The 27,183-nt window shown below is 43.0% G+C and overlaps 2 protein-coding genes across 6 annotated transcripts in view; both read right to left on the reverse strand.

Annotated features, from left to right (window-relative positions):
- nf1a (neurofibromin 1a) overlaps nucleotides 1–18,004 on the reverse strand; it is a 77,701-nt gene extending 59,697 nt beyond the window's left edge. For all 5 annotated transcript variants that reach the window (XR_004025380.1, XM_030776290.1, XM_030776292.1 and 2 more), the window contains exons 1-13: nucleotides 17,826–18,004; nucleotides 11,401–11,544; nucleotides 10,223–10,306; nucleotides 7,547–7,737; nucleotides 4,694–4,800; nucleotides 4,377–4,444; nucleotides 4,036–4,111; nucleotides 3,722–3,879; nucleotides 3,095–3,268; nucleotides 1,634–1,762; nucleotides 1,224–1,298; nucleotides 960–1,091; nucleotides 388–516 (exon numbers count right to left, since the gene is read on the reverse strand). Coding sequence is in view for 4 of the 5 variants with exons in the window: in XM_030776290.1 (XP_030632150.1) it covers nucleotides 388–516; nucleotides 960–1,091; nucleotides 1,224–1,298; nucleotides 1,634–1,762; nucleotides 3,095–3,268; nucleotides 3,722–3,879; nucleotides 4,036–4,111; nucleotides 4,377–4,444; nucleotides 4,694–4,800; nucleotides 7,547–7,737; nucleotides 10,223–10,306; nucleotides 11,401–11,544; nucleotides 17,826–17,885 (1,527 nt within the window). In the remaining variant the exon portion in view is untranslated. The remainder of the gene's footprint in view (nucleotides 1–387; nucleotides 517–959; nucleotides 1,092–1,223; nucleotides 1,299–1,633; nucleotides 1,763–3,094; nucleotides 3,269–3,721; nucleotides 3,880–4,035; nucleotides 4,112–4,376; nucleotides 4,445–4,693; nucleotides 4,801–7,546; nucleotides 7,738–10,222; nucleotides 10,307–11,400; nucleotides 11,545–17,825) is intronic.
- Nucleotides 18,005–19,770: 1,766 nt separating this feature from the next.
- Nucleotides 19,771–26,147, reverse strand: LOC115814430 (galectin-9-like). Its single transcript, XM_030777274.1, has 10 exons — nucleotides 26,068–26,147; nucleotides 24,852–24,940; nucleotides 24,005–24,212; nucleotides 22,900–23,019; nucleotides 22,744–22,773; nucleotides 22,490–22,519; nucleotides 21,752–21,781; nucleotides 21,445–21,533; nucleotides 20,591–20,747; nucleotides 19,771–20,053 (listed from the first exon to the last, which is right to left on the reverse strand). Exons 1-10 carry the CDS (start codon nucleotides 26,101–26,103, stop codon nucleotides 19,907–19,909), a joined length of 936 nt encoding a protein of 311 aa, XP_030633134.1. The 5' UTR covers nucleotides 26,104–26,147; the 3' UTR covers nucleotides 19,771–19,906.
- Nucleotides 26,148–27,183: the final 1,036 nt, after the last annotated feature.

Genomic DNA, 27,183 nt, shown 5'->3' on the forward strand with positions numbered 1-27,183 from the left:
TGTCTACAACAGCAACCTTTCCAACGTTGTCCCTCTGCTCAACACACAGCGACTCAGAGCCAAACGGGGATCAGCAAAACTGTTTACACACAGATGCAAATCTTTCAGTAACTGACCAGAAGCCAAGTCCTTTTCTAAAGGAATAAATCCACTTAAAGCCGCACGGTTCAGCTGAGATAATCCACGTATTAAGACAACTAGACTCCGCATAAAGCAGAAAAGCCAGCGAGATCGAAAGTTTACCAGAATGGCACAATGGTGACAAAAACACGTCGTTTAACAGGCATAAAATATCACGAATGTGGCTGATTTCCATTACTGTTTCCTCGTTGATGTCATTACAGTAAAAGTGCCATTTGCAGCAGTATTGTGTGTGCTGTCACTCACATGCAGCATGAGTTTGGGGTCAGCATGGATGAGTTTGACCAGAGCCAGTAAGAGACAGCGTGTGTCCAGGTCTGCAGCCTTCTCTTTAAACTTAAGACTGGTCGTCATCTTCTCTTTAAACGTCAGACTCTGTGGTCAAAAACAAACAAAACAAAAAACCACATACAGACACCCATCTGCAGGAGGAAACAGTAAGGCAGAGTCATTAAAAACTCTGAGAGCATGTTCCTCTGTAAATGAAAGGGCTTTAAACAGACAGCCTGGGCTTTTTGGATACAGTGGGAGATTCATGGGTAATAGAAGAGTTAAAAGTGCCAAGTATGTTACCCTTTCTCTTCTCTCACTTTTTATCATTGATTTCACTCAATGACTGACTTTGTGTGTATGTATATGTGTGCGTTTGTGAGCATGTGTGTGTGTGTGTGTGTGTGTGTGTGTATGCATGCATATCTGTGTGCATGTATTGTGTGCATTTATGTGTTTATGCATGAATGTACGTTTGTACAAATAAAAATGTATATAAATTTGTGTGCATGTTTGTGTATGTATGTGTAAGTGTGTGTGTGTCTGACCTGTGTCATTCTGGGAGTAGTGTGGGCGTTGAGACTCTGTGTCACTCTGCTCAGTGTGTCAGCGAACATGATCCTCAGTTCTCCAGAGTAACAGTAAATCGCATCGATCTTTGGCCACCAGTCCAGATGTGACTGTCACAAACAAAACACAGACTGACACTATGCAACAAACTACACTCACACGGCTCACAGTAACTCAACCAACGTCCATGTGACCCAGGTGTGAATAAAAGAGGGTTATGGTAGAGCACACTGTAAACTTACATTAGTGATAATTCTGTGAAGGGAGTTGACGAGGACAAAATGAAAGGTGGGAGGAGAGGAGGAGGCTAAACAGACCTGTAGAGGAGGAGAACACCCCTGTGGTTAATATTCTGTTACTGTGTGGGACAGGAGCTAAGTGATAACACTCCATTTTCCATCGTCACCACACACAAAACACGTACACAACACTGCATCTGAAGACTATTTGACACAATCTGAAAATGAACAGAGAAAACCGCTAACACATTTTTGAAAATGGGGTGCTGAGTAATAGTGACCATTTCTGGCACCTCTCTCAGACCACAGTACATCACAAACCCAGGAAACAGCTACAGTTCAGAGCTATGTTACTATTCTCAGGGCTAAGGCCAAGCAAGCAGAGAGCCAGGTCAGGCTGTGCTCTGACTGACCTTGAAGTGCTGATTGTTGTGTGGGTTAATGCGAAAACAGGACACAAAACAGTCGATCATGAGATCCACATCCGCACTCTGACACCCTGTACCCCGCGAGAATGGCTTAGCTGGGTTAAACAGCAAGGCCTGATGGGAGGGGGAGGGGGAGGGGGAGAGAGAGAGAGAGAATAATAAGAAAACTGGATATGAATAATATTACAAAATTCAAACTCTTCAAGCAACTTCAGATGCACCCAATTAATATCTGTAGTGATCACCTGTAGCCCAGGACGTGACTGGTAGACTGTAAATTTACAGTGGGACAGAACAGTCACACTTAAACATTTGATTTGTTTTTGAAACAAAAATGCAACAAAGCTTTTGGCATTTGACCTTGGGTTCCAGATTGAAAACACTTTGGCCAGATTAAGGTCAAACATACTAATTTTGTGAGACAATTGTGACAGTGTGGTTTATAAAACAAAGATGTCGGTCCACTGTGAGTGAATGAGGTTGACTGGCTGTAGTAAAGATATTGGTCCACTGTGAGTGGTGAATGAGGTCAACTGGCCACAGTACAAATGTTGGTTCACTGTGAGTGAATGAGGCTGACCGGCTATAGCAAAACTGAGTGCTCAGCCTGGTCTTCCCTTTAAAGCACCACAGCCATGATGTGCCATGGGGACCTTTGTTTGGCGGCAAATGTTTGATGATAAGAGACCATAGCTGTTTCTCAATACGGAGCACGTCAAGTACGGACTCCTGTTCTAAGGAGTTTGTACCTAGCAAGTTCAACTCCGGAGTCCAGACTCGCGATGACAGGAGGATGCAGTACGTTAAATCTGCATTTGGAAGAGCAGCGTTCTTGCTGACATCACAGCTAGAGCTAGGTTGGTCCACTCACAGATGTCACATATCTGAACATTTAAAAGAGGTGCTATATTTATCGATCCATATTCGAAATAAGAAAGATTACTTTCTCGCCTGAAAACTCTTAAAAACTACATTTGGTGACAGAACAACAGTCATAATACAAGTCCAAACAGTCAACTCCTGATGCATCCTTGAATTGGAACAATACTTGGGCCGAGACTGATGACCTTTCACAAGTCCATGAGAACGCAACTACAGAGAGGAACGCATGGTGAGAAATGGCCCATGTTTGGGCATGAGACACAACCCAACACAGTGCAGAAGCCACAGTCCTTCATGGGTATTTAAACCTCCATCAGCAGTAATGCATTTGTGCTATTTTCAGACAACAAGTTCTTTTTTTTTAATTCCTATACTTCAACTGAGTCGTCTAACAATTTGAATAAAACGCAAACATCATCCGTTTACAACACCGAGAATCTGTTTCGTTAAGTGGTGCACCGCATGCAGGATCCCTTAAACACACACACATACAGAGATAGAGAGAGAGAGAGAGAGAGAGAGAGAGAGAGAGAACAAGAGAGAGAGAGAGGATTTCTCCCTGACCTTCAGGTCCACCACGATGGACTGGACGAGGAGGAAGATGACAGAGTGGTCCTCCCAATTGATGTAGGTGGAGGCCTTGCACAGTTTGACACAGGCGACAGCAGCACTCTCTGTCAGCTGTTTACTGCCTCCGTGACCGGCCAGGGCCTTCCGCAGGTTCTCCAGAAACAGCTTCTGTAACAGGGCAGGGATGACAAAGAAGGTCAAATCAGATACACAACCTCCGTACTTAGGGTGCTGACGTTCTCAGACAAATCACCCATTCTGACAAAGACTGTAGTCTATCAAGACTTCTGAGGCACTTCCTGTCTTTTTATAAGTTAAAAGTTCAGAGGTTGACAAAAAAACTTGTTCCTTTTGTGATGTTTTTCAGTTGGAGGAGATGATGTGTATGTACCAAATACATGTCATAATTTGTATAGGTGTCAGAAGAATTGATCAACAGAGAGTGGCTAAGAGGGGGAAAGAAAGAAACAGAGTAAGAGGGAGAGAGAGAGTGTGAGAGAGAGAAAGTGAGATAGAGGAAGACAGAGAGTAAGAGAGAATGTGAGAGTGAGACTGTGTGTGTGTGTGTGTGTGTGTGTGTGTGTGTGTGTGTGTGTGTGCAGACAAAGGCGACTCTCTGACCTTGTTGACCTTGCTCTCCTCCACCACCTCTCTGGATATGCTCTGAGTGATCTCAGGACAGAGGATGAGGAGGATGATCTGCAGTGGCCAGACCGCAGCCTTCCTCTTTGCACTCTCCGCAAAACTGTCCACCAGATCAAACAGCTTCTCCGCACAGTCTGATCCCACACACACACACACACAGACACACACACGCACATACTCACAATTAAAATATGTTTACAAGAAAATGGTCTAGAGTAAAATTAATCCACATGTGTCAGATTTTGTCATATCTAACAAAGACCATACAGTAGTGAAGATATATAACTCACCTGCCATATCAGTCTGTGGTCGCTGGTACAGCATGGTAAACTCATCAGGGTAGTTTTCCACCCAGTTCCAGAATGCCTTCATGAAACAGAGTAAACATGAGACACACCACAAAACAGGTAAACGATGTCTTACAGCACAGTGATGCCCCCACACAAAGCACACAGCTCGACTGGTATTCACACTGAGCTAAACAGGCTCCCATTGAGAGCCAAGACAAATAGAACTGAACCATTGTGGTGAGCTTGGTGCAATGTGTGGGTACTGCCAGCAGATGGCAACAGTGAGTTCTGAGAGGACATAAACCCTTTGCTGAACTTTAGTCCAAGGCTGCGATACACACCTTTTCCAAACTGTTGATGACGGCAAGCTGTGCAGGTTTCTTCAGTGCTTTGAATTTGAATACAGTTTCTGTTGACACAAGCAGATTAAAGTATCACCATCAACACCCAATAACAGTGCAAACACCATCAGAAGTCTTGTGCAGACTGATCAGTCAGGTAATGTTTTCTGTCATTAAATAAAGAAGAATTACAAAAACATTTAAGACGGAAAAACTCTCTGTTTTATGTCTAAGCATCAGACCGATCTGTGACAGTAATGTTACAGAACGCTGTGCCTGTTGAGCGCAGTACCATTGCATGGGGGAGTCCTGCTCACCTTGAAGCAGTCTCTTTAGTTTGGAACAGTCCACATTAATATACTGAATGAGCTCAATGTCATGGACGTCCACCGTGTCCTCCACACACACGGTCAGCTCCTGTAACCTAAGAGCAGAGAAAGGAAGAGAAAGAGAGAGAAGGAGGGGCCGCGGGGGTTCATTTATCATCTGTGTGCATGTATTGCTTAACACTGCGGACAGAGCTGGAGTGAAACGACAGTCGTTCAGATCAGCTCCATAAGACTAAGATGATCTGGAATTATTGAAAATAAGCAACACTCAGACTACACAAACTGAAACACACAGCAAATAATCTTTACTCTGTTAATGAGCAACCCCTCAGTCCCTACACATCTCACACACATTCATTCAGTAAAGACAGTCAGAGAGAGAGAGAGAGAGAGAGAGAGAGGGAGTGAGTGTGTGTGTGTGTGTGTGTGTGTGTGTGTGTGTGAGAGAGAGAGAGAATGAGAGAGAAAGAGTGTGTGTGTGTGTGTGTGTGTGTGAGAGTGAGTGAGTGAGTGAGTGAGTGTGAGAGAGAGAGAGAATGAGAGAGAGAGAGTGCGTGTGTGTTTGTGTGTGTGTGTGAGAGAGAGAGAGAGAGAGAGAGAGAGAGAGAGTGTGTGTGTGTGAGAGAGAGAGAGAGAGAGAGAGAGAGGGAATGTCCGCTTCCCTCCCAGCTGCAGCTGCACCTAGCCCCACCCACCGCACCACGACAGGAAGCAGGAGGGAGTGGAGGTCAAGGGTCATCCATATCCACCCAGACAGCTTGACCCTTTGCCCTCCACCCCCTTCAGAGCAGACAGAAGGGGTGAAAAAGAGAAAAGCTGTAACAGACAGAGATTTCCGCTTGGACTTGAGTGCCAAGACAGCAGTTACTCATTTGACACAAGTGTCACACATACGTTTTCAAACCCTCTGTTTACTCTCATTCACATCATGTCTGCAGGACACCCTTTCATTTCTCTCTAAAACACTGGTGATACACACATACGTTTTCAAACCCTCTGTTTACTTTCATTCACATCATGTCTGCGGGACACCCTTTCATTTCTCTCTAAAACGCTGGTGATACACACATACGTTTTCAAACCCTCTGTTTACTCTCATTCACATCATGTCTGCGGGACACCCTTTCATTTCTCTCTAAAACACTGGTGATAAATGAAAGCAGAACTGTAGACATGTTTGATTCATAACAGTTTTCATTTGACATTTCTCACAAAAGCCTGAGAAAACCCTCGCCCCTCACACTTTGTGTGCTTTAGTGTCTAACATCTGTCTGTGTGCGTGGGCATATGTGTGTGGTGCAGCTGAAGACGGCGTTGTGTGTGTGTGTGTGTGTGTGATGTGCGTGTATGTATTTGTGTTCATGTGTGTTCCATGTGGAGATGCAGGTGAAGGTGGCGTTGTGTGTGCATGTGCGTGTCTCTGTGTGAGTATACATTGCATGGAGATCTGGCTCAAAACGGTGTTGAGTATATGCGTGTGCAGTGTATGTGTGTGCAGTGTGTGTAGTGTGTGTATGTGCAGTGTGTGTATGTGCAGTGTGTGTGTGTACCCTGCGGAGACAGGGCTGAAGACGTCATTGTGCGTGTGTGCAGTGTGGGTGTGTGTATGTGTGTACAGTGTGTGTACACCGTGTGAAGCTGCAGCCGAAGACGGTGTGTTCTGTGTGTGTGTGTGCGTGTGTGTTCGCGTACGTAGCGTGCGTGTATACTGCATGGAGATGCGGCTGAAGACGGCGTTATGTGTGTATGTGTGTATGTGTGCAATGTTTGTGTGTGTGATTGTACTTGTGTGTGTATGTGTATGTGCAATGTGTGTGTGCAAGCGTGTGTGTGTGTGTGCATGTGTGTGTGTACACCGTGTGGAGATGCAGCTGAAGACAGAGTTGTGTGTGTGCTGTGTGTGTGTGCTGTGTGTGAGTGTATACCGTGTGGAGATGCAGCTGAAGACAGAGCTGTGTATGCATGTGTGTGTGTGTATGTGTGTGTTCTGTGTGTGTGTGTGGAGATGCGGCTGATGACAGAGTTGTGTGTGTGTGTGTGTGCTGTGTGTGTGTGTGTGTGTGTGTGTGTGTGTGTGTGTGTGTGTGTGTGTGAGAGAGTGTATACCGTGTGGAGATGCGGCTGATGACAGAGTTGTGTGTGTGTGTGCGTGTGTGTGTGTGTCCTGTGTGCGTGTGTGTGTGTGCGTGTGTGTGTGTGTGTGTGTGTGTGTGTGTGTGTGTGTGTGTGTGTGTGTGTGTGTGTGTATACCATGTGGAGATGCGGCTGATAACAGAGTTGTGTGTGTGAGTGTGTGTGTGTGTGTGTGTGTGTGTGTGAGAGTGTGTGTGTGTGTGTGTGTGTGTGTGAGTGTGTGTGAGTGTATACCGTGTGGAGATGCGGCTGATGACAGAGTTGTGTGTGTGAGTGTGTGTGTGTGTGTGTGTGTGTGTGTGTGTGTGTGTGTGTGTGTGTGTGTGTGTGAGAGTGTATACCGTGTGGAGATGCGGCTGATGACAGAATTGTGTGTGTGTGTGTGTGTGTGTGTGTGTGTGTGTGTGTGTGTGTGAGAGTGTGTGTGTGTGTATGTGTGTGAGTGTATACCATGTGGAGATGTGGCTGATGACAGAGTTGTGTTTGTGAGTGTGTGTGAGTGTGTGTGTGTATGTGTGTGTGCTGTGTGTGAGTGTATACCGTATGGAGATGCGGCTGATGACAGAGTTGTGTGTGTGTGTGTGTGTGTGTGTGTGTGCGTGCTGTGTGTGAGTGTATACCGTGTGGAGATGCGGCTGAAGACAGAGTTGTGTGTGTGAGTGTGTGTGTGTGTGTGTGTGTGTGTGTGTGCTGTGTGTGAGTGTATACCGCGTGGAGATGCGGCTGAAGACGGCGTTGAAGTTGTTGCAGCTGAGGGAGAAGAGCACGCCGGAGGCAGAGGCGCGGAGCTCAGCGGCGTGCGGATGACCCTCGCGGTACGTGTGGATGAAGTGACAGATCTCTGGGAGTAGCTGTTTCACCAGTGTGGCTTCGTCCAGACGCAGACAGTCCTTGGGTTGCTGTGGAAGATGGACAAACTGAGCATCAGTCACCATACACAGACATGACATCTACATCTACAACGTCCAGCACAGATGCTTTCGTTTAGGTCCCCAAACCCAGCTGTGACTGCCATACACTACCATACTTTACTGGCTGTAAACAGACCAGCAGCAAAACATAATTTTCTGAATGGGCTTTAAGGCTCAGTCAAAGCTGAATAATTCTGGATATTCAGATGATTCCCATTTCAAATCTTCGCTTGGTCTATTTCACACTGTCCCATCCCTACAAAAAGAAAAACAACAAATTACTTGTACATGTTTGTAAATGACTGGGACGTACCCACCCCCCACCCACTCACCCACACACACTCATTCACTCATTATCTAAACAGCTGATCCTAATTAGGGTCACGGGGGGTGCTGGAGCCTATCCCTGCGCTCATAGGGCGAAAGGCAGGGAAACACCCTGGACAGGTTGCCAGTCCATCGCAGCACACACACACACGCGCGCGCGCGCGCACACACACGCGCGCACACACACAAATACACACCTCCATTCAATAAGTTGTATCAAACGGGTGCAGAAAGAATGTAGTTCTGTAGTTCTGTTCTGTTCTAGTTCTGAATGTAGCTCTAATGCACTGAATTTGCTCTGCTGAACAGGGACATCCAGCTCTTAACCAGAGTACTTTTGACTAGCGTTACACCTGTTAAAACACATCCTGTCTGCAGTCCCTGGTATTAATAAAGTCCACTGAAGACAAAGAACGCAGTGAATCAGTGACATCCTGTTTGTCTCTCACACTCTCACACACTACAGCTCATGGAGAACGCATTGATCTGGTCTGATGACCCTGGATGGGATGTCTTTGGTAATTCATTGCCCGTTCGCCTTTCTGATAAGACACTGCATAACCCTCTCTCATCTCTCTGGACAGTAGGCTTTTTCCTCACGATTTGTTAATATAAATATAAGAGTAAGAAAACCAGGGTTTGCACAGTAAAAAAAGGGTTATTTAACACAGCTCTGAAACTTGAAGTTTACTGTGGAGTTTCACATTTGAATTGAGAATTGAGGCCAGAAAAGTCCCATTCATGACTCAGCTTGTTAGAGATAAAAGGGGGTGGGAATTATGATTAGATACTAATGACTGAAGCAACTTCATCTGAGTGTGTTTAACTGTGAAATGGTCAGTACCTAATCTACACACTCTGAATCATAAGTCAACCAGAATGTTGCGTTAAACAATGTCATGATGTCATGTAATGAAGTGTGATGTAACCAATTCTCGAGCCAGTAAGCAAACACTGTTCATACATTCCAAAACCTCCTTATTCAAAAACTAAACCTCGTAGTCACTGACTCCATGCATGTCTTGTATTGGACAGCAAACACATGAGGGTGGATTGTGTAATTTGGGTGAAAGAGAGTGTAACTGCAGGCGCTAGCTGCAGACACATTTCAGAATGAGAATCTATGCATTTGATTTAGGCCCCACTCACAGGCTAACAATCTCATTTTTACAGAAGACACATTTATCTCATCAGACATCTGAGGAAGCTGCTTCCTGCTCAGACTACACACACATACACGTTTACACGCAGCTCAACGACATGCCTGAACGTCCCCACTCAAGTCTGCATGAACAAGAGAGAGAGAGAGAGAGAGAGAGAGAGAGAGAGAAGATAAAGACACAGAGCGATACGACATGAAGGAAATGAAACGGCTCACAGCTGCTCTGGGTCTGACAAAATGTATTAATGAAAACTATACAGGAAACTCCAGCCAGTCCCACTGGAAGCCTCCAAAACGCTAACTCAGTCGAGGAAACACCTGCAAATGTAATCTTCTGCAGCAGTTTTTCTAGAGACCCCTGTTTCGGAAGAGGAGAAGGCACGAGTGGAGGCCTTAAGTGCATTTCCAGAAGAGTGTGTCTAGCCTCAGACAAAACAGCCAGAATCAGTCCAAGACACGGTCCCAGGATGAACACAAAACAACCAAAAGACCAGCACTGGGTAACAATTAATGTCCATCAGTTTAAGGTGAGAGTGACAAAAAGACCAGCACTGGGTAACAATTAATGTCCATCAGTTTAAGGTGAGAGTGACAAAAAGACCAGCACTGGGTAACAATTAATGTCCATCAGTTTAAGGTGAGAGTGACAAAAAGACCAGCACTGGGTAACAATTAATGTCCATCAGTTTAAGGTGAGAGTGACAAAAAGACCAGCACTGGGTAACAATTAATGTCCATCAGTTTAAGGTGAGAGTGACAAAAAGACCAGCACTGGGTAACAATTAATGTCCATCGGTTTAAGGTGAGAGTGACAAAAAGACCAGCACTGGGTAACAATTAATGTCCAACAGTTTAAGGTGAGAGTGACAAAAAGGCACCAAGCTTCATAACTATGGCACACAGATGGGACGGGGACTGAGGTGATTTGACGTGTCATTGGCTGCACAAAAATCGGGAGAGCGATGTAACTGGTTGGTTGCTTACCCCAGCGAGGCACTTCTCCAGTGTGTCCAGGATGATGAGCTGGGAGAGGTAGAGGTTCTTTTCGGCTGCTTCCCCAAATATTCGCTACAGGGAAAGAGGGAGAGAGGGAGGGGGAGGCAGAGGGAGAGAGGGAGAGAGAGAGACAGAGAGAGGGAGAGACAGGGAGGGGGGAGGGAGAGAAAAGAGAGGTGTATGGAATACCATAAGTAAAACAGAGAGAAGCAGTTAACACTTGTAATCCTCAGTGTTTGTATCAGTTAATTCCTAAATTATTCCTGTTCAAAACTTTTCATAAGTTTCACTGGGACTGAGGGTGTGCAGAGACACAGCCTCTCCTGAGGGGGGAAAAAAAAACAAAAAAAAACCCAGCCGCATACAATTTCAGCAAGTCAACAAAGCAATCATATTGTTTGCACCAATGAGTCAGCACTGGGTATCTTGTTAGTTTGACTCCTTTTGGTAAAACTGCAGCCAAACTGGAGCCAAAACAACGGTATCAACTACACATCAATTGCACAATTCACTTTTTTTCAGAACATTCCCACAAAACCCATCACTTAAATCAAATAGAAAATGTTATGGGAATCTGATCATGTATCTAAATGTGTTTAGCATGGCCACCAGAGAAGGACTGGGTCACGTTCCCAATGACTATAACTATATTCCTATCATGTCACTGACAGTGAACTACATTCTTACCATGTCACTGACAGCAAATGACTACATTACCATGTCATTGACAGTGAATAACTACATTACCTTGTTGTTGACAGTGAATAACTACATTACCTTGTTGTTGACAGAGAATAACTACATTATCACGTTGTTGACAGAGAATAACTACATTATCACATCGTTGACAGAAAATAACTACATTATCACGTCGTTGACAGAGAATAACTACATTATCACATTGTTAACAGTGAAGAACTAAATAACTACGTTGCTGACAGTGAATAACTACATTATCACGTCGCTGACAGTGAATAACTACATTATCACGTCGTTGACAGTGAATAACTACATTACCACGTCGTTGACAGTGAATAACTACATTACCACGTCGTTGACAGTGAATAACTACATTACCACGTTGTTGACAGTGAATAACTACATTACCACGTTGTTGACAGTGAATAACTACATTACCACGTTGTTGACAGTGAATAATCTCTTACCATGATGTTGACATTTTTGAGGATGTTGGTGAGGCCGCTGATGACCAGGGAGAACTTGTATTTGGAGATATTGATCAGACATTCCTTATTGTGCTCTGTGCTTACTTTGGTGTGAGTGTTCTGCTGTCCTGTTTTAATGGGCAGCTGGAGCAAGAGAGAAAGAAAGACGAAAAGAGAGAGAGCACGCATGAAAGAGTGGTCTACAAGTTGTCTAGTAAGCTGTCTGTGTCAAGACAGTCATCGACAAAAAGGAAAATGTTATCGAAAGCACATGTTATTCAGCAGTAGGTCTCTGCTGAATAAACTAACATTTGAAAATAACTTTCTGAAAACATAGTTTTGGAATGGATTTTTGCAAAATGCATATTTCAAAAATAAAGCATTCGGACTGGTTGGCTGGTTGGTTGGGGGCGGGGCCTTAACCGGTAGAGCTGAACTGAGCCCAGTCCAGATGGAGGGGGATTTAATAATATGACAGAGAATTCCTGTAACTGACAGGCATGACACCACCCATGTGCCAACAGCAGCGCCTGCACAGAGAACGACCACACAGGACACTGAGAAACACAGCACGCACTGAATACTTACACACACGCGCACACACAACCCACTCAGTGTGTGTCATTTTTGTCCTGAGGGAAGAAATTACAAAGAAAGAGGAGGGATTCCGAAGTTCCTCTATGACGAGTCTACTCCTCAGAGACCACCCCACCACCCCACCCCCAGCAAACCCCTATTACCCACCCACCCCCCCCCCCCCCACACACACACACACACACACACACAAGCTGGAAAACCGTGGACAATCAAGAAGCAGATCTGCTGCACAGCTAAAACAATGGAGTCCAACACATTCCACATGTCCACCTCCACCCTCCACATACATACACCCTCCACATTCCACATGTCCACCTCCACCCTCCACATACATACACCCTCCACATTCCACATGTCCACCTCCACCCTCCACATACAGCCTCCACATTCCACATGTCCACCTCCACCCTCCACATACAGCCTCCACATACATACACCCTCCACATGTCCACCTCCACCCTCCACATACAGCCTCCACATTCCACATGTCCACCTCCACCCTCCACATACATACACCCTCCAACACATTCCACATGTCCACCTCCACCCTCCACATACATACACCCTCCACATTCCACATGTCCACCTCCACCCTCCACATACAGCCACACACCTGCAGATCAGCACATCTGCAAACAGGGCCTCTCAGTCTCTCTCTCACACACACACACAAGCGCGCGCGCACTCACAATCATTCACAAACACACTCATACACACACATATCCACTCACACACATTCAGTTGAGTCACACTGGGGCCAGAAGTGCAGTACACTTGGTGCAATGAGAGAAGAATGCTCATCAGGCCAAGGAGTGGTAATGTACCGTGAGAAGACAGAGTCGAGGGAGCCAGGCAGGGAGGGCCTCCTCTCTCCACCTCCTCCACCACTGCCCACACCCACACCCTCTCAACCCACACAGAGTGGATCCCTTTTTCTTTCTTTCTTTCTCTCTCTCTCTCTCTCTCACCTTGCTTCACAACTTCTCCCTGCCTGATAGGCATCTAAAACGAATCTCCTCAAACTTTGTGACTTCAACGTTAACACCCAAAGGATTCCAACAGAGCCTTCCATGCCTGACGTCAGTACGTTAGGAGTAAAGTTGTTTACATGACAACAATTTCTGCCCATCTTCTTTTCACAGAGTTCACCGTGCACTGATGAAAGCCAAACATAGTCAACGTTACCAATACTATCAAACGCTATCGAACGATTAATGCCGTTTTTGTGACTTCTGATAAGTGACGTGGTCAGCAGTTGTGTTTGGGACGGTAACTCTGGGCTGCGGACTGGCCGCGGGCCTGGAGCGGCGGGATGAGAAGGGCCCGGCAGTCGGGCCGGGCGCCGTGGTGCTGCGCAGGGCTGGTGCTATGCATGCAGGAAGAGGGAAGAGGAGGGCGCAACCCCCTGCCCCGCCCCCCAGGGGTTCCCTTCCCAGGCCGCTCCTCTGCCGACGCGGTGGCCCTCAGAGAACAGCGCGTGCCTGGAAATCAAAGTCCCAAGACTGGTGAGAATCAGGCATCTGAACCCAGTGCACCCCCAGTGCACGCGCATAAGCTCAAACTCACTTGTACACACACACACACACACACACACACTTCCCAGCCTGTTCACATCCATTTTAATGCAGGATGCCTAGAGACAGTGACCACTTTGTTTCCCCCAGTGCAGCATAAAATTCCACAAAGGTCACGGGCCAATCTCTTCCCTTATGTGCACTTTGGCAAAGCTGCCTGGGACTGCATGCAGCATGGTCACTGCATGGACTCAACTCTCATACAAAACCATTAGAGAAGCAATGAAGAAAAAACACACACAAATACGACAGACGCACGGACATTCCACAACAAAAGTCACACTACAAGAGTTTCGCTGAATCATTCCTATCCTGGAGTAATATAAGAATATAGAGTAATATATACAGTAATAGTAATATAGATACTATTGCAGCTTAAAAATAAATAGTTTTATAAATATATTACGTCTAAGTCTATATATCTATGTGTGTGTATGTATGCATATGCACGCACATATGTACACATATACATACACACACATGCACACATACATATATAAGGGCATGCGTATGCACATATACACCCTCAAACACATACACAGAGAAGATACATTACACACACATATATGATTCTTCAATAGGTGCATTGTTGTTTGTTAAATTAGTGTTATTATCTTTGAGGAAGAGTGAAAGCTCCTGAACAGAAGAGCTTATCTCTAATAGCATAATTCAATCAAATTCACACATGTCCCCACTGCAGATGACCACACCAAATAGTGTTAAGCAATCTATCCTGTTACATCTGAACACAGAGTGCTGGCCAGGAACGAACACAGCTCCACATTCACTGAAGCCCTTACAACAGACTCAACTTTTAAAATGCATTGATAAATCACACACTGCACTGGGAAAAACATAACAACAACAACAACAACAAAAACTTCCATTCAGTTCACCTGCAAGCTGCCATAAACTAAAGGCAGTGTGAATGCAAATGCACAAATTTGTCCATTAAGCTAAAACACAGAGAAAAATCATCAAGTATCATCTCTATGGACACACACACACACACTGCATCACTTTAGACGTATATCTTACTTTGCAGGACAAAAAAAAGAAGTTTGTGAACCAACAAAAAAAATTAAGCCAACTATTCTTAGAAAACAACTGTACACAAACAACATACTCAGAAGCCTGTGTAAGATATCACACTTGTAAATGGCTCAGAGCTCACTTTGTTTTCTCATAATAATAATAATAATAATAATTATAATAACAATAATAATAATAATAATAATACAGACGCTCTGTGGCCTTGTGTCACAGCCTGCTCCACAGAGGGGATATGGAAGGAACAGTGACCACAAACATGCACTGTCTTAGCAGAGGTCAATGTTTTCAAGGTGATGTGCCTTCAGGGTGCTGAGAGGACAACGAACCTCAAGTAAGGGGAAAAACAATCCTTCAGAGACACTTCACCTTACTACACACCCAGTGCTTCAGCCCAGGAGTTTCCACCCGGGAGATGTGTTCAGTTAGCAAGCTTAACCGTAGCCCTCAAAACAGTATAACTTATCATTATCATATTTCAGCATGTTACTTCTCGCAGTCAAAAGATGGAGAAATACCCTCAGTGACAGCAGAGGCCTGTGAACTGAGGCGGTGGTAGAACACACAAACACAGAAGCAGAGAAGAACTGAGGCGGTGGTAGAACACACGAACACAGAAGCAGAGAAGAACTGAGGCGGTGGTAGAACACACAAACACAGAAGCAGAGAAGAACTGAGGCGGTGGTAGAACACACAAACACAGAAGCAGAGAAGAACTGAGGCGGTGGTAGAACACACGAACACAGAAGCAGAGAAGAACTGAGGCGGTGGTAGAACACACGAACACAGAAGCAGAGAAGAACTGAGGCGGTGGTAGAACACACAAACACAGAAGCAGAGAAGAACTGAGGCGGTGGTAGAACACACAAACACAGAAGCAGAGAAGAACTGAGGCGGTGGTAGAACACACAAACACAGAAGCAGAGAAGAACTGAGGCGGTGGTAGAACACACGAACACAGAAGCAGAGAAGAACTGAGGCAGTGGTAGAACACACAAACACAGAAGCAGAGATGGGGTCAGAGCAGGCTTGGGCATGCATTCAGTCCTCACCCTGCTCAGGAATAAATCCATCTGATTTAGAGAGTCCTTAACGGGCTTAACACTTACAAACGGGCATAATCCCTTATTACACTTTACTCAAAATCTAATGAGTCGCACCCAGTCTCTAAACCCTTACAAAATCCTCTCCCCCACCCTACAGAAACCCAGGAAAGTTGATGCTAGCGTCACCTTGAGGTCCAAAGTAGCCTGGGTTTTCAAGACAGGGAGGAGGGAACAGGCCTTCATGTCAACAGGCAGAAACAAAGAGGCTCTGAAAAGGTTAAGTGAGTCTGGTTGACCAGAAAAATAAAGGAGAACTTTAAATGCGTAATTCTAATCAGGACCAATGATAAAAGGCACTGACTTACATACCAGTCAAACTATCTGCATTATGAGCACACTTTCATGCAAGTGCCACACCATAACATATACATAAAGGCCAGCTCCAGGCATTGACCATCCGCATCTGCTGAAACGAGACACCGCTTGAGAAAACATCACGTCATCAAACAGCAACAGGCAAACAGCCTGCGCTCTGCCACACGTGTGATATAGAAGCCTTTAGGCCTACATTAACACAGGTACACCCTGCATTTCATAGTTCAGTGAAGCAAAGGGCAAACACATATTACGTGACCTACGTGAAATTTCTGATAGCACATCATGTTGAGGGCAGGTTGTGTAACTTTTATATCCTCTCTGGCACTGGAATAAAAATGATCAGTCAGTTGTGTGGTTGACTGAATGCATTTAAGGACACGACCCTGCTTCAGTGTACTTTTCAATCTGAATACCATGATGTACTTTTCAAACTGTGGATAGATTCTTCAGGACCTGGAGCCAAGGAGATTGTTAATATTCCAAATTACATAACAACTACAGTGCTATCCACAACAATCTCTTCACAACATTCCCAAAGCTACAGTTTAAGAATCTAAGAAAACATTACATGTTTCCAGAACTACTGATACTCCAAACATTCATTATTTCCATAGAATTGACAAAAAAAAAAACAGCTAACAAAGAACACACAGTGTTTAGCATCCCCATTCCATACTGACCAAGAGAATGCAAAGTTTAGCCGCACAGCACTTCAGTAACCACAAGCAGATAAGCATGACTAAATCTGGATGCAAGAACTACAACTTTTGTTGCAAAAAGCAAAAAAAAAGGGTGACTTTAATGAAAGATAATATCTAATGTGTGTATGGTACATACTGCCTCTTAGAGCAGCAGATGTGAAACATTTGAAATTAAAGTTAGGATTGTCAAAGGTAGCAGTTTCCAGAAGATCCTTACACAGAGACATTAATCAAAGTGCAAAATTATTTAAAAAGAAAAAAAGCTTTAAAGTGTTCTGTGTGAGAACAGTAGACAATGTGTTTATACATCAAGTAATAGACGGGAAGGTGATGTTAGTCTTCTATAGCCACGAGGTAGCTGGTTGTTATAACAAAACGTGAACTCAGCTTTTGCATTAGAAGTCAACCTATTGACAAGGTTAGGAGAGTTGCTTTTACTTAAAACATTACGCTGTAATCAAGACTGACTGCAGATAAGAACTCGAATCAAGATTTATTACAAAGCTTCAAGATTTCGTACCCCGTTTTGTTTAGGTAGGTTAGTTCGCTGTGGTTTTAGATTAGCAATAAGCGAACAACAGAAAATTCAAATCTGACTTTAAATAATTGGGTTGATTCGGTATTGGGTTGGTTGGTCAGTGTTAGGGGTTGTCAACAGTGAGTGGGGAAGGCATGCTCTGGGCGAACCCACTTTCCATTGTTTATATCGCGCTAGCATGCTACTGTGGACTTCTTTAAAGACCCTGTGCAAAACGGTTATCTCGCTGACCAAGTCGTTCTTATTGCAAGTTAACAAGCAGGATACATTGCAAATCTATGCAGTCACCCTTTCAATAGCTCTTTAAATGATAGCATAACTAGTTAGCAATGCTAGCTAGAGGTTACATGTTGGTGGCAGTATCAATTCTCCACCGTTGCCCATCTTCAGCTTCAGAGCAAGGTAAACATAACAGAAAGGCACATGCAGACGAAATTGACGGTGTCCAAAATCCTCTTTTTTCGCTGCAACGGGATTCGCGATAAACTGGCATTTGTGCATAATTCCACCAATTATCTGTGCAAATCTTAATTTCTCTTACCTGCTCGTCGAATCTATTAATTACGGCCTGGACCCATTCCACGGGTTTGTGTGCCGCCATGGCCGGGCGGAAAGGAGCCGCGAAACCCTCCCGCTTGCAATCCCACTGCGAATGAATCCGTTCTCCGCGATATACAACCCGAAAACCCGTAAAACCCGCTGTCGGTAGGGGACGGTGGGTTTTGGTTATTTTTTCTCTTCAAGCATACTCTACCACGCCGCCATGACACACCACCGGAAGTTTAAATCCAGTGAAACTGATGGGACCAAATAGAGTCACTGACATTGCGCTTGCGCGGTAGCGGTAGTGTTGGAAATTGATAGTTCCAGAAGATTGTTTGGTAGTGTGAACCCTTTCCTCCTTAGTTACGAAGGAGAAGCGGGCGTAAATTTGTAAACTCTCACTTGAGATTAGGACTCCGCCTTGAGGGAGATGCAGAGTTGGGATCCCCACTGATTATGCGTCAGAGAGAAGAGGGTTATTACCAGGACAAATTACTTGTATTTGAAATGAAAAAAAAACCCTATTTGAAATTACCTAACATTAATCATTTGTGCTTACAAAGGAGACCCTGCGGACTGAAACATATCTGTGAGACTAGGAAACATCCGCGTTTTAAGGAAATCTTCGTGACCAATTCACCAGTCCTTCTTATTCTAGTATTATGACGGTAAATAACAGCCTTTTAAACGTCGGAACTGGTCTCTTTTCTTTTGTCTGTAAAAATGTGACGAGGGACTGTTCTCTTGCGGCGGGCACACACCGTGATAACTATGTTATCTCCGTGCTGGGGATGGCACTCTTGAACCTGGGCTAGTGCGACAGACAAGTAAGATAGGATTCTGTTCGAATCTCTCCTGACATACGTCTGCCTTGCATAAACCATGCATATGGACATTTAATACAAGTAAAAGAAAGCGCGTCGGTTTTGGCAACGCCGCTCGTAGTGGGTCTATAATAATAGTAGTAGTAGTTGTTGTTGTTGCTGTTGTAATAGTAATAGTAATCATAATCAAAATAATAACAATAATCATCATCATCATTATCATCATCATAACACGACACGCCTAGAAAAGACATTTTCCAAATGTATTATAGAGCAGGATGGGAGGGAAGGAAAAACAAAACGCTTTCTAATTTGAGATTTTCATTGCAAACATTTTCTGACAGATGTTTTTGCAACCAAATACCATGATGGAGGCCGATAAGCACGAGTCGTTTCGCTACTGCGCGAGTAATCAAGGTAGTTCAAAAGTTCTTGTTTGGCGTCCAGCGGACTTGCATGATGCTGGTTCTAAATTGTCATGTACAGCCACCCGCAGGCGATTCTCAGTTATGACAAAAAGAAACCAGAAGGCTAGTAGCGCTAGGCTGTCAGTAGATGGAGCAAGCAGATCAGTCTGCAACCTGCATCACTTTACACAGGTTGTTTATTTATTCATATCTATCATGTATGCAGGCAAGCAGGTAATAGAATTATTCAGAATTGCTCAGAGTAAAAGTCAAACTTCTACCAGTTAGTGAACAACGTGTGGTTAAAAGGAATTTGACAAGATACAGGAAAATATTAGTCTGCTAACTCAAGGACGGATGTCAGTGTTTGTAATCTGTGTGACTCTAACGCAACATATTTCACTGTCATCTCCCTTTGCCAAAAGATGTTCAATCGCTTTATAGTGTTCTCACGTTCTTAAATCGGTCGGAATAGGGTTGTGTCTTCCCGGCAACAGGTGAGTGTGTGCCTCTGTACTTCTGTCACTTATTCGTGAGGAAAGGTACTTTGCAGTATGACACCACAGATTAGTTTGGCCACTTAAACTTAAAACTGTCATAAAGTAGTATTGAATTTTACTGTTTTGCGTTGATAATGATGAAGCCTGTAATGAAAAAATGTGGGACACATTCTTTAAATGTTCAAACCATTTAATTCAGGCATAGATGAAAAAAAGCTTTCACAAGGTGACAAAACTGATATAGGTCTCTATCAGGGGAAAAAACTGAACAAATACATATATTGGTATGTTGATGCAGTATATAAATGTAAAAACACACTAATGCAATCCATTGGACAATTATTCAGTTTAAACCACAACAGAAGTCAGGGTGACATGGCCGTCGACCTCCAGGACTGTGATCTCATGCAGATTGGTGACACGGTGGCTGTAAGTGTGCACTTGGTTCCCATTGACAAATATGTTGTAATGATGGGGATTGCAAGAGATGGTCACCTGAAACAAACAGGCACAACTGAGAATGAGGCATATACAAGTACACTACAAAAAGATCAAAAGCCAGATGTAATATCAGTTATGATAGTATTTTATCTGACTGTTCTCTCATGCATGACCTCTAAATATCTTTGTAAATCTTTTCCAGATCAATACCTTATAAACACATCTGTACATCTGAAAGAATTCATACTTGCTTGTGACTTTCACTTTAAGGTGTGTTGACAAGAAAAGCACAGTAGAATCCGAGAGACAATCATGGTGAATCACAGTGTCATGACATTTAAAACAAAGGATTTTGTCAAAATGGTATTAAGTCTTTGTGCTGGGTTTCCAACATTTTTCAGTGTTGGAAAGTCTGGAATGTTGGAGAGTTTGGAATGTTGGAAGGTTTGGAATGTTAGACAGTTTCCAACCACCTCCATAACTGTATGGGTTTTTTTCCCCCCACAACCTTTAATCTTAAATGTAACCTTTTTGTGTGTGGAGAGAAGACATAAGTGGTCGAAGAGATTGTATAGTTTGTATATAACTAACCATGAAGGGTTGTCCTTTGTAAAAAGGCAGACTTCCTGTTCGCTCTTCTGAGCCCCAGCTGCCTCTCAGATGGCTGTTACGCACCACCACGTTCTCGTCGAATCGTGGGTTGTAATGCAGGGCTATGTCATTGCCACAGCGAAGGTTAAATGTAAATCTGATATAAATGTAAATATTCAAATATATTAGCAACCTATCACCAATACCACAGATATAAAGTCTAAGCTGCCTGTGACCTCACTCCAAAGACAGCCTCTCAGACAAGTATGGGAGCAGATAATAAAAACAGGTATGTTGCATAAAGATAGAGGAATGTTTAATAAAGAGTTGATTTATACTGCAGAGCTGGCTTTCACTTGCAACATTTTCCCCATATGACCCTTAAGAGTTCTCCTTTGACAGTTCACATTTTTGCTCTAGTCCCATGGTTTTTCAGAGGCAGCTCTCTTAACTTGCTGGGAGAGGATAGCAGCTGGATGTAATTCGTCTAATCAGACTGCAGTAAAAATAAGACTTTAGATAAACAGTATTTTTCAACTCTCCCCAACAAGGCCTCAAGGCTGAAAGAGTTTGAAAAACTCAGTTCTAAATAAATGACTCGTGAAACTTGGGCTAAGGACCAGAACAAAGGAGGAGAACAGTTGTAGCTAAATGAAAACAGATTTGAAAAACCTCCACCTAACTAAGAGTCCAAGAGTAAGAGGAGAGCTCCAGATCACCCAAGTGAGGTATACTTGTCAGAAGCCAATTTTAGAGACAGTATATAAAATAAACTCTAATAAACAAAATACATATGATTTTCACCTTCGGAAAACATAAAAGCCTGGCTTAAGATAGAGGTGCCCAGAGCTAACCTTTTAGCATCGGGGTTTACCATGCCATTGATAGTGATGTTCTTGCCCATGTACAGTCCTCCCGAGATAATCGTTTTATATGGAATTGTCTGATTGAAGATCAAGGAACATTTGGTCATTTTTTTATGCACAACACTTTGATTAAGCCTGTCATAGTCAATGCAATACACAGACATTACTGCTGATTGTTGTAGTTGTACACCAGCAGAAACACCACGTTATGTTGTGTGCGCGTGGGATTGTGCGTGTGTGGCAGGAAACTCATAAAACAGGCAGATAGCAGTAGAATGTGAGATAATAGTCTTACAAGCACAGGAGGAGCACCATACGCAGGGGCCTGGAAATGAAAAAAAAGGAAGAAAATGGTTTCATTATGAAATCCACAGATAATATTTGAGTAAAGCCACAAGATGCTCACTGAACTTAACGAACTAGCATTTTACAGGGCTTCCTCAAGCCAAACATATCCTAACCCTAACCCTAACCCTAACCTTATCACTAACCCAAGCTGCTCTAATGCTCATTTATGTGACTACACAGAGGTGTCTATAAGGTGTCTGTATTTCCTTTCATTTTACAAAAAAAAAAAAAAGGTTTGGGGGTGAGGGTGGTTGGTTTGCTATTTGATACAGAAAGCAACAGGAGTGTGAAAAACAGGAAGTCACTCGTATTATGAACAAAAGCAGAGTAGTTGTGATGGTTCGCTGCAAAATACCTTTGTTTAAATGTTCCGATGTGCAGGACAAGGTATTTTCAACTACAGTTAAAACTTAAGGGCAGGTGTTTAGAGAAGGAAATGAAATTCATCATTACATCCTCATTTACAGGAAAAGAATACGTATCTATTCAAATGCACTGTCTGTGTCCCTAAGGAGACTGGTCATATTTTGAGATATCGGTCATTGCTCTGTACTGGAAACTGTACTGTCCTCTCCAACATTTAACTGGAATGCTAATGACAACTGGGATATTGATCAAGATAACAACGATACCTCAGATTTCCAAAACCACATTCCATCACAGTTCACTCTATTAGAATACTCACCACATAGGCTGGCTGGGCGGGGATGGGAGTCTGAATACACAACACGTTACAGAGAGAAGCAATTAGCTCTCACATTATCTCTCCACCCATCTATTACCATTGGCTCATTTTTGGATGAGGGTACCTTTTTTTTTTGTCACAGACAAAATTAAGCAACTAGTTTGAATGTGCAGACTCAGAGCATGACAATAACAAACTGGTGTCTTCAATGTGTTATATTTTATGTGGTATATTTTCACATAGAAGATACTCACTGGAAATCCTGGTTGCGGTGGAAAGTAGGCCTGAGGTAGGAAGTGACAGAGGTTGTGTAATTTTTCAGTTATTTATATATTGCATTTTTTTTTTAAATTGTTATTGTTGTACACATTTGTACATATGGTGATATGTAAATGTCAGTGGGATCTTACTGGAGGGTTTTGGAAGGCGATGGAGTTCACTTCCACCATGCCATCCACAAAGATTGTGTCTACCATAGTGAAGGGTAAACGGTGGCGGTACTCCATGAGGTGAGCTCCATTTAAGCTGATCTGTGGGGAAAGACAAATTGTAAAATTAGCATAATAGCTTCCATAGCTAAGGACTGAGGTCCTTATTAATCTGTAATGTGTGCTGATGATCATTCATTTAAACATAAATTAAAACATAATCAAGTGCCCTTTCAAATGACATTGTTTGTTCACTCTTTTGAACTAAGGGACCTATTCTCCTTGTTTACTATGGTTCTCTAGACATCAGATTTAAATGTGGTAAAACATGTACTGGGGCACTCTTCACCCATCCTCCAGATCTTTAGAGAGGTGTTTTCTAACAAGTAAAGTTAAAAGTTGCAGAGAGACAAATTTAGCCACCAGTGTTTAGCTGTGACAGATTTGCTTCATCCAAACACGTGTCTTTACATTTCTGCAGATGTGGCAATGCATGTTTCTTTAACTGGAATGGGTGGCAGTGATTTCACAAGTGAAGTGAAACAGCTCAGTAATCAGACAGTCATGGGTTTTATGCCCTGAGTGAATTCTTGGCTACAGAAAGTGGACTACGCACAGGAGAGAGAAGCTTACTAACACTCACAGCTGACAATATGTCGCTCTTTGGCACAGATCTCAAATCTAGGGCCTAGGGTATGTGACCTCTGAGGCAGAAAACCCATAATTCATCTGCTCTCAGTTATGAGGCAATGTCTATCTAGATGACTCTCTTTTTACTAAGTTTTAGTTTTGAGCAGCCAGCAATTATCAGAGGTTTTATACATACACAAACACACACACAAACACACACCCCTCTGGAGCAGCCTTAAGGTTAAGTGGTATGGGAGCACATTAATAGACTATGATCATGTCAGGGATTTGAACCCACAATCCTCTGACAGCCAGACCAATGGCTTTAAGACCACAACATCACACCATCATACCCCATTATAGCTTAATGTTTCATATGTTATGTTTCTTTTAAAGTCAGATAGATAACTAAGTTCATGTAATGTCATTAAAAAGAGGAACCATAAGACACTTAAACCTTGTAAGAGTTCAGCTCAGCAAGGATCATGAGGGTGAAAGGGGAACCGGCAGGAATTGGAGCCTGGTACGTCCGCTCTTCAGATCCCCACTTGGAGCCCTGATAAGTGTTGGTGACCACATACGGAGAACTGCTGTCATAGCGAGGGTTAAAGTGGAGGGCGACGTCCGCTCCTGACCTCGAACCACACTGTAGGTTCACATGAAACCTGATACAATGAGAAAGGAAGGGCAGGGAGAGGAAGAGGGGGGAGTAATGGCCAGAGAGATAAAACAAAGGGAGTGTGTCAGCAAAAAGAGAGAGAGAGATTTACTTGTGGTAACTTTAACTTAATTTTAGTTTATACTGGTTTAACAGCCGCTTTAGCTTTCTAGCATGTCTGACAGAGTTTCTGAAGCATGTAGATTTTCTTCTAAAACTGGCGCTGGTCAAGATGTCAGGCTGTATCTCACTCTCTGGTTTAATCCAATCAGACCGTTATACAGTATGACAATTCATCTGGCCAGCCGGTAACATGCAGAACAAATCATTGTTGATGCACCATGTCTAAAAACACATTCCCTGCCCTGATGTGGAGTTGGACGTTTCAGAATTGCCTGTCTGTTGATGTGTGTCAGAGAGAAATGACTTTGCATGAATAAGATAACTATGTTATTTACTGAGCAACAAAATAAAAAAAAAGGACCCATTTGTGATAACTGTCAGGCTTACTGTGTTCTCTGATTTGAATAAGATCTAAAAGACACTCCCAGTAGATGCTCTGTTGATGGAGCACAGCAATGACACCGAAAGACAAAATCAGTTTGGTGCTCTGACTGAGGGTTGACAAAAATGAACTGATCTTTACCTGTTGGCTCCAGGTAAGACCCGGCCACTCACTATGATGGATTTCCCGTTCTGCAGGCCTCCTTGGATACTGCCGGTGAATGGGATTTTCTGAAAGGGTTGAAAATGTTTGTGTTCCTTTAAGTTTAATTTGGCAGGCAAGTCACCTTAATGAACTTGGGGGTTTACACTGGGCCACTGCAATCAGCACTTATTGTCAGAGCTATGAATGCAAAATAGGCACTGAAATACACACACGAGGGGTGTGGAGAAAATATCGCTTTGCATTATGACTGTAACTTTTAGAAGAAAAATGTACCTCATGACTATTGTCAAGATGAAGTATTAATATTATAGAGACCTGTGCTTGCTTAATTAATATATGCTGAAAAAATGTATCTGTGTGTTAGAGCAATGAGCATTTATTATATAAAAGACAAGGCCTCTGTGTGCCTGCGACAACTGGGAGCAAACACCGAGTATCTGCAGCTCCATGAGAAACGTTATCTTGTTAACCTCCGAACATGTCCTTGGACTTGTTTGTCTCACTGTATGAAAAGCTCTGCAATCCTTAACCTCAGTGAGACCTGCACTTCATCTCTGAGGTGGGCTTCTGCCATTCTGCATGTAATACAGGAAAATCGTTCAGCACATCTGAAGTTTGTTGTCTCTGAGAATAAGTAACTCTCATTACAGAGGACTCCAAATTTCCCTTACAGGGGGCTATAAACATATTTCAAATCTCAAGCCTAATGTTTCAAACTAAGATGCCAACAAAACCCAAGCAATGGTAACATAGAGCTCATGTGAAACACTGACTTACAGAACTTGGACTCATCTATAGAATACTGATATGTATCTGTTCTTTGGATATAGACATATCTGATTGTGTACCTACATCCGACGAATTGGTATGTCTCACTTCACCAGATATATCTCGGCAATATATTCACGCATTCTCCAATTTGTTTTCCAAAAAAATTTGTTCGCCCGGCTTCTGACGGTCTTATTAACGGTAACTAAATACCCCTGTCTCTGTCTGCAACATGCATGATTAGTGTGTTAAAACCTAAAAATTTACTCCTAGAACAGAGCTGATATGTAGACTCAATGGTGCTATTTCGAGCATTGCAGGGAAGTTATACGATGTTTTAGTAATATAAACTCTCCGTATTGGATCAAAAGTGAAAACGATTTAATTCATACTATTTCCGCTACTTTCCTTTGAAGGGACTTACCGGATTATAAAACGGCTGTTGCTGGTAAAATGCCATTTTCGTGATAAACTATTGTCTTCTGTTGAGTATGGAAGTAAACGGCCGCTTCCTACGTAGCTTCACATAAAACCAGAACTGTAAGGAACTGTTATATATGCAGTATGATCTAGTTTCATTTCGTATAAGAGGCGGAGTAGTTCCCGATTACAACAAAGTTTACGGACCAGTGTTTATCTGTTTAATTGAACAAATAATGTAACAGTACTAGGTGTAAAGCTGCGACGTGATTTTTTAATTTAATCATTTATTATTTAAAATTTAAACTAGAATCGTTTAATTCAATCAGCAATTCTGTGAGAGTAACGCAGTAAAAGATTACATATTAACATGATTGGTTTGGCACATTCTCCAGAGTGTGGTCGGGGCCAGTGGTCCTCCTTTCAGAAAAAAACGCCTTTCCCCTTTTTTATTGCAAATTTCCATAGATTTATGATGCTAAAGATCAAGTATCTTATGACTAAAGTTTAAATATTAACTTAGTATAGTGAGAAAAATATCCTTTCACATGAATCTGACTTGTTGAACATATGATAGAGCGGGTTAAAAAACGCAACACTCAGGATGGAAGGGTGGAAATGGAAACTTAAATGAACTTGTGGAGGAAGGACAGAAGAAGAAGAGGTTCAGTAGGACAACAGTATAAAAGGATAGCCTGACAGAATTCCTATGTATTTATGAGACGTATTGAGTGTATATGGAGAATTTATATTTGAGAAGATTGGTTGTTTACTAGATTTAGAGTAGATATATAGAGACCGAGACGTTTCGAATAGGTTTGCAGCTGGATAACGAAAAGGGAGAATTGCAAAACTTCGCAGGAAAAAGAAGTGAGAGGCGCGCGTTCACTTAAATCACTGCACTCCAGATTGAGTGAATATCCACCAGACAATGGAAAATTTCAGAGTATAAAAATTACCGGGAGTATAGGAGTATCAGAAGACCTTTAATAAGCACGGGATGCTTTTTTAATACCGTGACATAATAAAAAGAGTAGAGCAGCAGTAGTGGCAGAAGAAGAAGAAGAAGAAGATTAATATTTGAATTTAGACACAGCAGAAGGAAACAGCACATTCAACA

The sequence above is a fragment of the Chanos chanos genome, chromosome 6 (genome assembly GCF_902362185.1).
Source record: "Chanos chanos chromosome 6, fChaCha1.1, whole genome shotgun sequence".
In the NCBI taxonomy this organism is placed as follows: Eukaryota; Metazoa; Chordata; class Actinopteri; order Gonorynchiformes; family Chanidae; genus Chanos; species Chanos chanos.

Coding starts and splice junctions, on each gene's coding strand:
- LOC115814430 (XM_030777274.1), bottom strand. CDS start 26,103: ATGGCATTTTACCAGCAACAGCCGTTTTATAATCCG. Junction 22,520..22,743: donor CACCGCAACCAGGATTTCCA/GTGAGTATCTTC, acceptor TTGTGTATTCAG/ACTCCCATCCCCGCCCAGCC. Junction 20,748..21,444: donor GTAAACCCCGATGCTAAAAG/GTTAGCTCTGGG, acceptor CATTTATATCAG/ATTTACATTTAACCTTCGCT.